A 9,207-nucleotide genomic window follows, 5' to 3' on the forward strand; every position below is an offset into this window, starting at 1 on the left:
TCAGGGCAGGACTTATACACTTAATGGTAAGGTCCTGGGGAGTGTTGTTGAACAATGAGACCTTGGGATGCGGGTTCATAGTTCCTTGAAAGTGGAGTTGCAGGTAGACAGGGCGGTGAAGAAGGTGTTTGGTACGCTTGCCTTTATTGGTCAGTGCATTGAGTATAGGAGTTGGGAGGGTCATGTTGTGGCTGTACAGGACATTGGTTAGGGCCACTTTTGGAATACTGTGTTCAATTCTGGTCTCCCTGCTATAGGAAGGATGTTGTTAAACTTGAAAGGGTTTAGAAAAGATTTACAAGGATGTTACCGGGGACTGGAGGGTTTGAGCCATAGGGAGAGGCTGAGGCTATTTTCCCTGGAGCGTAGGAGGGGTGACCTTATAGAGGTTTATAAAATCATGAGGGGCATGGATAGAGTGAATAGCCAAGGTCTTTTCTACAGGATAGGGGAGTCCAAAACTAGAGGGACATAGGTTTAAGGGGAGAGGGGAAAGAGACCTAAGGGGCAACTGTTTCACACAGAGGGTGGTGCGTGTATGGAACGAGCTGCCAGAGGAAGTGGTGGAGGCTGGTACAATTACAACATTTAAAAGGCATCTGGATGGGTACATGAATAGGACGGGTTTAGAGGGATATGGGCCAAATGCTGGCAAACGGGACTAGCCCAGTTTGGGAAAACTAGCAGGCATGGACAAGTTGGGCCAAAGGGTCTGTTTCTGTGCTGTATGACTCGATGATGCTACTAAAGATGGTTGTGATTGAGCTGCCATTCGTTCTGAAATCACAGTTTTTTTTTGGTGGGGTCAAACAGGATCAAGGTGGGAAGGGAATTTGGTCGTAACTTGAGATCCGATGTGCAGTTCAAGAACTGAACACACTCGCGAGAGGCTGCCGCTGTGATTTCATTGCAAGCAAAATATATATTAAACGCGTAAAGTCACAAACTTTGGTTTTGGGCCCTTGGATACTGGGGAGGTGTTACACCTTCTGCAGTTACAGGGGGAAGGTGCTGTGGGGCTGTGGGGAGGTGTTGGGGGTGAAGGAAGTGTGGACCAGGGTGTCCCGGAGGGAACGGTCCCTGCGGAAGGCGGATAAGGGAGGGAGGGGAAATATGTCCCTGGTGGTGGCATCTCGCTGGAGGTGGCGGAAATGACGCCTGATGACCCTCTGGAGGTGGATGGCTGTGGGGTGGTAGGTGAGGACGAGGGGGACCCCATCGCTGTTGGGGGGAGGGGGGTGGGGTGGGGTGAGGGTGGAAGTGCTGGAGGTGGGTCGGACCCAGCTGAGGGCCCTGTCGACAACGGCGCTGGGGAATCCTCAGTCGGGGAAGAAGTTGGCCTCATCGGGGCTATTCTGCCATTCTCTGTGCATAAATTACACCCCCCCCAACTCCTGTCGCTACGGCAACAAATGGGTTTGTTCACGGCCTTGTATTTTTTGTTTCAGGCATAGGACTCTTCACCTCAGCGGTTTATGGGTCCATTTACGTTGCACAAGCAGAGCTCTGGAAAACTTGGTGCCTAGCCAATGGCGGCCCTGGGAAATGAGACCAAACTGTGGGTGGGGTCTTACCTGGGGTGGGGGGGTGGTGGATGAGGGGAATGGTGGGGGGCATTGTCCGAGTGGCAGAAGTGAATGAGAAGTTGGGTGTGTCTGATCTGACCTCCAGGGGGAGGACATTACAGGGCACGACCCCACAGCTCTTCGGAGATTTGGCATCTGACTTTTTCCTGGATTCCCCCCCACCTCCCCCAGCCCCCACCCCCAATGCGACACTCCCACTACCAAGATGGCAGCTCACCTACGAGGCATTTAGGCAAAAGTGGGCGCTTCCTTTGTGGGCAGGGGCTAGCACCTGTACTGGTCCAGGCTGCTTCTCGGGGGATGCCAGCTTGCTCTGTCAGCGCCAACCTGCTCACGCTCGCGGTTCCCGTGCCATGTCCACTCGCCTGTCAGTCCAAACTCCCATCGTCATCACTCTGTGGCCCTGGTGCCTTCCCCATGGCCTGTGGGGGTGGGGGAGGGGGGGAGCTTGCCACAGCAACAGGTGAAGGTGTGTCACCCCTCCGGCCATGCCGTCCTGGCGCACTGTGCTCTTGAAGGGTGATGGGTGGTCGTGGTGGGAGGGGAACAGGAGAGGTTGGCAGAGGTCAGTGGCATTGGGCTCCGTGGGGCAGACAGGGGCCTGACTCGCACTGGGATGCCAGCTGGGCACAGACGACCTTCACAGTCACCATATTGTGCCCATCGTTTGCAGCATTGGACATGCCCGCTTTGCCCCGTGGGCTCTTTCTTGTGGCCACTGTGACCTCTCGATGCCAGTGAGGGGGAACAGCAGGCTGCTCATTACAGCCTTGGCTCAAACATGGACAAAAGAGCTGAATTCCAGATTACGCGGTTAACAGTAGTGTTGCAGAACAGAGAGACCTAGGGGGCTCAGGTACATAATTCTTTGAAGTTTGTGTCACATGTAGACAGGGTGGTTAAGAAGGTGTTTAGCACGCTTGCCTTCATTGCTCAGACCTTTGAGTATAGGAGTTGGGGACGTCATTTTGAGGTTGTACAGGACGTTGGTGAGGCCTCTTCTGGAGCACTGTGTCCAGTTCTGGTCGCCCTGTTATAGGAAAGATATTATTCAGCTGGAGAGGGTTCAGAAGAGATTTACCAGGACATTATTGGGAATGGCAGGTTTGAGTTACAGGAAGAGACTGGATAGGTTGGGACATTTTTCAGTGGAGCGTCAGAGGCTGAGGGAGTGACCTTATAGAGGTTTATAAAATCATGAGGGGCATGGATAGGGTGAATAGCCAAGGTCTTTTCCCCAGGGTGGGGGAGTCCAAAACTAGAGGGGCATAGGTTTAAGCTGAGAGGGGAAAGATTTAAAAGGGGACCTGAGGGGCAACTTTTTCACACAGAGGGTGGTGCGTGTATGGAACGAGCTGCCAGAGGTAGTGGTGGAGGCTGGTACAATGACAACATTTAAAAGGAATCGGGATGGGTACATGAATAGGAAGGGTTTAGGGGGATATGGGCCAAATGCTGGCAAACGGGACTAGATTAATTTGGAAAACTTGGTCAGCATGGACAGGTTAGCCTAAAGGGCCCGTTTCCGTGTCATACGACTCTATGAGAGTGACAACCCTTGACATCAAGGCATTTGACTGAGTGTGGCATTTTGGAACCCGAGCAAAACTGGACTCAGTGGGCATCAGGGGGAAAACTCTTCGCTGGTTGGAGTCATACCTGACACATAGGAAGATGGTGGTGGTTGTTGGCGGTCAGTCATCTCAGCTCCAGGACATTTCTGCAGGAGTTCCTCAGGGGGTAGTGTCCTAGGCCCAACCATCTGAACAGGAATTGCTAGATGACTACTGAGGCCACGAGAGCAGGTCAGAGGCTGGGAATCCTGCAACGAGTAACTCCCCTCCTGACCACCCACCCCCGCAAAAGCCTGTCCCACCATCGACAAGGCACAAGTCAGGAGTGTGATGGAATATTCCCCACTCTGCCAGTAGGATGTTGGCCCCTTCATGGCGAGAGGATCGGAGTACAGGAGCAGGGATGTCTCTCTGCAATTGGAAAGGGAGAGACCGCACCCTGGAGTATCGTGTGTGTGGGAGATTTTGGGGGTCTCCTTATCTGAGGGGAGGGGGCTCTGGCGATGGAGGGCGAGCAGCGAAGGGTTCCCCAGTCTGATTCCTGGGACTGACGGATGGAGAGAGACCGGATCGGGTTAGGATGTTCCCGATGACCGGGGAGGGGTGCAGATCCAGGAGGGTCACAGTCTAAGGATATGGGGTAGGGACTGAGATGAGGAGAAATGTCTTCACCCAGAGAGTGGTGGGGAGAGCCTGTGGAATTCTCTCCCACAGGGTCGGGGGACAAAACACTGAATGTTTTCAGGAAGGAGTTGGATACAGTTCTTGGGGTGAAACGGTGAAAGCAGGAGACAAGCTGTTGATGGTAGAAGGAAGATTTTATTGAAAAAAATACAGCTTTCTGAAGGGACTTGACAGGTAGATGCTGAGAACATGTTTCCTCTCATGGGGGAGTCTAGAACTAAGAGGCACAATTTTGATTCCCATTCAAGGTCAAAATGTTCTTTTCCAATTTCAGATTTTCCAACCTTTCAAATTTTCTACCACCCACACCCCCACACACAAAAATATAGGTGTATTTAAGCCTGACGTAGACAGATTCTGATTTACAAATGGAGTCAGGCAACATGTTTCAACATTGCCGCAAATTGTGCGACGTCTCAAATTTCTCGTCTCCTCGTTCGAAACCTCCTCACGGCCTGGTTCTTCTCGAAGCGTTTCCCGATTTCTAACTCGCCAAGCCCCGTGTCTTCGATCTCTTCCCAATCTGTGCCACACTTGGCTGGTGCCCCTCTGAGTCCACCATCTCCCCTGGCAATGGGTTCCAGGCGCCTACCACCCTCTGTGTTAAAAAAAAACAACTTGCTTCGCACACCTCGTTTAAACTTTGGTCCCCACCCTCCACCTGAACCCACACCGCCTTAAAACACTTTTTGTCGTTTGCCATTTGTGGGGAAAAGACTTTTGATGACCCATTGTACCAATGACAATTTGACAGATTTCTATTGGCGCTCCAACGCTCCCGTTAACAAAAAACACCGCATTTACAGAGCTTTTGGGCCTATTTTTGGAAAGGCGCGTTTTTCTGTGTTGCAGGTCTGTCACGGGGGGTGCGCGGGGAGCAGTGGAATTCAGATTCAAGTCTTAAGATGTGGATTGGCACTTGACATTAAGCACGGGCCCAAGATCCTTTGGCCTGGTCCCTTTTTGGACGGGGACGCCACAAGGGCCTGAAAACGCGCGCGGCGCTTAAGCTGGGACGCGGTCTGCTGAAACGGTGCAGGCTGCGCATCGGCGGGTTTGGGTCCCCTCCACCTCCCCTCGTGGGCAGCGTGGCTAACCATAGAGTTTTGCTCCCTTTCCTCGCAGGTGCGCAGGACAGCTGCGAGGCGAAAGGCGGCGCTCCCCGCAAGCAGATGAGGACGGAGGCCTACCCCCGGCAACTCGAGGGCCCGGAGCCTACCTTCGACAGGCCGCGCTACGCCGAGGCCTACTCCGACGCCAAAGGCGACCAGGTGAGCGAGTTTAAGGTGTAGAGTTTAGGAGCAGGAAGGTTTGGCTGGGAACTGTATATAAAACGTCGGTTAAGCCACACAGCGAGAGTATTGTGTGCAAGTTCTGGAATCCACATTATAGGAGGTATGTGATAGCACTAGGAGAAGGGGCAGAGGGAGATTTACCAGGATGTTACCTTTTCGGGGCTGGAGAGTTTCAGTTCTTGACGAGAGATTAGGACAGATTGGGGCGTTGTTTTCCTTAGAGCAGAGGGGATTGAGAGGAGAGGGGCATGATTGAGATGGATAAAACGATAAGGAGTATCGCTAGGGTAGACAAGAAGGAACTTTTCCCCTCGGTAGGGGCATTAATACCTGGGGGGGGAAGCAGATTTAAGGGAAGGGGCAGGAAGTTTCTGACACTCTGACACTCCAGGGAAAATAACCCCAATCTATCCCTGTAGCTCAAACCCTCCAACTCTGGCCACATCCTTGTGAATCTTTTCTGAACCCTTTCAAGTTTCACAACATCCTTCTGGGAGACCAGAATTAAACGCAATATTCCAAAAGGGGCCCTAACCAATGTCCTGTACAGCCGCAACATGACCCTCCCAACTCCTATACTCAATGCACTGACCAATAAAGGCAAGTGTACCAAACACCTTCTTCACCGCCCTGTCTACCTGCAACTCCACTTTCAAGGAACTATGTACCTGCATTTCCAAGGTCTCTTTGTTCAGCAACACTCCCCAGGACCTTACCATTAAGTGTATAAGTCCTGCCCTGATGTGCCTTTCCCAAAATGCAGCCCCTCACATTTATCTAAATTAAACTCCATCTGCCGTTCCTCGGCCCATTGGCCCATCTGATCGAGGTCCCGTTGTACTCTGAGGTAACCTTCGCTGTTCACGACAACCTCCAATTTTCGTGTCACCTGCAAACTTACTAACCATACCTCCTGTATTCAGATCCAAATCATTTACATAAATGACAAAAAGCAGGGGGCCCAGCACTAATCCTTGTGGACCACAGGAGCATAGATTTAAGGGAAGGGACAGGAAGTTTAGAGGGGGACATTAGGGAAAATGTTTTCCCCCAGAGGCTGGTGGGGAATATGGAACTCACTGCCTGTAAGGGTGGGAGAGGCAGGAACCCCCATCCCATTGAAGAAGGATGTAAAGGCACCCTTGCCATGCCAAGGCTGTGGGCCAAGCGCTGGGAGTCGGGGAGTGGAATAGTGAGGTGGTTGGCACAGACTCGATGGGCCGAAGGGGTTCTTTTCTGAGCTGTAGACTTCTACAACTCTATTACAAACAGCCCAGAATATTGAGGAATACTTGGGCCTGGTATCCAGGATGAATTCCAAAAGATTCTTGACAAAATGTCAGCCCTGCAGATTAATTTAGTGCTGATGCTGTGCGGCGCTGGAGGAACACAGCAGGTCAGGCAGCGTCAGAGGAGCAGGAAAGTTGTCGTTTCGGGTCTGGACCCTTCGCTTAATTTAACGCAGGTTTAACTAAGAAGGTACAATAACTGGGGTGTGGCTTGTCGCTTCTATTGATTACAACGGACGATTGATGGTAAGGGAGTGTTACAGGGGGTTAAATCTTTAAAATAGAGAGATTGGACTGATAGGTCATAGAGGTCTACAGCACAGGAAAACACCCTTCGCCCCATCACTTTCATGCTGGTCACAGACAACCACCTCACTACTGTCAGTACAACGCAATCAGATGCCATCGGAATTGCCAACGAGGCAATCAGATGGGTATGAAAGACTTTGTAAAATGAAATCCCTTCAAAAAATCAAATTATTTCATGTTGGCGTCTTTGGCAAGGCCCCGTCTCTCATTGCTATTGGCCTGACCCTCATTTCAGGGGCAGTACAAGAGCCAACAGCGTTAATAGCAGGTGCCAACCCCATTGCTGTGGGTCTGGAGTCACTGTCAATCCGGGTAAGGATGGCACATTCCCTTCCTGAAATCGTATTGGTGAAGTAAAGCGGGGGGATGTATTTCTCTTCTTGGCAGTTTGGGGAGTCTCACAGTGCCCATTACTCAGACCAGGAATGCGCAGGCTCTAATGCCCGGGCACTGGTTCTGCCAATGTCCCACATCCCCAGGAATGGAGGGGTTGGCCATTGGCCAACAACTCGGAGCCTCCCTGGTGAAACCCGAACCTTGAGGGCCTCAAGAAGCGGGAAAACTGGCGCGTCTCTCCAAACCACAATCTCACGGCATTCTCTGTTCCTTGTCGTAGGCCCCTCTGTACCCACTGTCATCACTGAGCGGCGGAATCGAAGAAGACAAGCAAGACTTGACCCCTCCGTCCACCCAGGTTGGCAGGGGCGTACCTCAGGCCTATCCGGTGGTGACAGGTGAGCGGCTCCGAACTGTGGAATTCTGGGAGCAAACACTGCCAGGATCAAGAGGTGTGGCAGCTGGGAGCATGCCAACACAGGGCCGGATCCACTCTTTTCTGACTGGCCACGCAATAGCATTAGAGGCGAGTAATAATTTAGAGGCGAGTAATAATTTAGCAGTGAGCAATAATTTAGAGGCGAGCAATAATTTAGAGGTGTGTAATAATTGAGAGGCAAGTAATAATTTAGAGGTGAGCAATAATTTAGAAGCAAGTACTAATTTAGAGATGAGTAATAATTTAGAAGCGAGTAATAATTTAGAAGCAAGTACTAATTTAGAGATGAGTAATAATTTAGAAGCGAGTAATAATTTAGAAGCAAGTACTAATTTAGAGATGAGTAATAATTTAGAAGCAGGTAATAATTTAGGGGCAAGTAATAATTTAGAAGCAAGTAATATTTTAGAAGCATGCAATAATTCAGTGGCGAGTGACAATTTAGAGGCCAGTGATAATTTAGAGGCGAGTAATAATTTAAAAGCAAGTAATAATTTAGAAGCAAGTAGCAATTAAGCTGCGGGATGCTGCCAGATTTTACCAGAGGAAAGGACCGTGGAGGATGGAAAACACTCTGAAGAAACGTCACCGAAGTTGAGACATTATCTCGCTGTACGGGTGCTACTGAATTTCTGCACCTCTTTAAGGAGTTTGAATAAACCCACAGCAGGCATTTGGAGTTCACAAATCACTCTCGCGATTCCCCGCACGGTACAGCATCACAAGCAAATGCCTCAAACAGACTTCCAAATGGGTGTCCTTTTGTTTTAAATTTTGGCTTCTTTGGGACCCCACTGTGGACATCTGAGGAGAGAGCTGAGCCCTAAAGTTTAAAGCACGTCCAATGAGCGACTGGGAACATAGCGAAATTTGGGAATCTCTGCAAGTGTTACTCATTCACGACCCTCTCGTGTAAGATAAACAAAAAAAAAACGACCAATTGTTTTTCTTTCGCGCCAAGATGTCACTGTGAAAATGTTTGAGATGTCCCAATCCTCATGCAGTTGTAGTCGAACAGCAGGGAAACAGATCCTTCGGCCCGACCAGTCTGTGCCAACTATAATCCCAAACTAAACTCGTCCCAACTGCCTGCTCTAGCCCCATATCCTTCCAAACCTTTCCCATTCAAGGTCAGAAATCACATGGCACCAGGTTATAGCCCAACAGGTTTATTTGAAAACACAAGCTTTCGGAGTCTTGCTCCTTCTTCAGGAGCTAGTGAGAGAGGTAGGATCAGACACAGAATTCATAAGTAAAAGATTAAAGGGTCATACCACTGATGTGGATGGATCAAACAATCCTAAGATGTGTTAAATCTTTAATCAGTTAGAAGGATTTAATTGATTAGTATATATATGCAAATCCCCAAATTCTTTTCAAGTCACTGTCCTGAGAGAACAAAAGGTTTTATCAGTGTAAAGAAGAGGTGACATTTTAGGCCAGGCAATGCATGTTATGTGTGAGGCTTTGTCTAGAATCTGTGTGTATTTTGGTTTGGAGTCAGACTGGTTTTATTTCTAAAGTAGGAATTTATAAACGCCATATTGCCTGACAGCCTATAAATTGTGTGCTTTATGAACAAAATAGAATGTATCTGCAAATACATATTCATCCCATAGATTTGTGTGTGTGTGTGTGTGTGTGTGTGTATGTGTGTGTATGCGTGTGTGTGTGTGCGTATGTGTGTGTGTGTGT

The 9,207-nt window shown here is 49.8% G+C and overlaps 1 protein-coding gene across 1 annotated transcript in view; it reads left to right on the plus strand.

Moving 5' to 3' along the window:
* Nucleotides 1-7,686, plus strand: part of LOC125481735 (paired box protein Pax-8-like) — a 16,122-nt gene extending 8,436 nt beyond the window's left edge. Inside the window, exons 4-5 of the mRNA XM_048593635.1 lie at nt 4,970-5,115; nt 7,354-7,686. Coding sequence (XP_048449592.1) covers nt 4,970-5,115; nt 7,354-7,686 — 479 coding nt within the window. The remainder of the gene's footprint in view (nt 1-4,969; nt 5,116-7,353) is intronic.
* The last annotated feature ends 1,521 nt before the right edge of the window (nt 7,687-9,207 follow it).

Source organism: Rhincodon typus, unplaced genomic scaffold (genome assembly GCF_021869965.1).
Source record: "Rhincodon typus isolate 14 unplaced genomic scaffold, sRhiTyp1.1 hic_rhity00003359, whole genome shotgun sequence".
Classification (NCBI taxonomy): Eukaryota; Metazoa; Chordata; class Chondrichthyes; order Orectolobiformes; family Rhincodontidae; genus Rhincodon; species Rhincodon typus.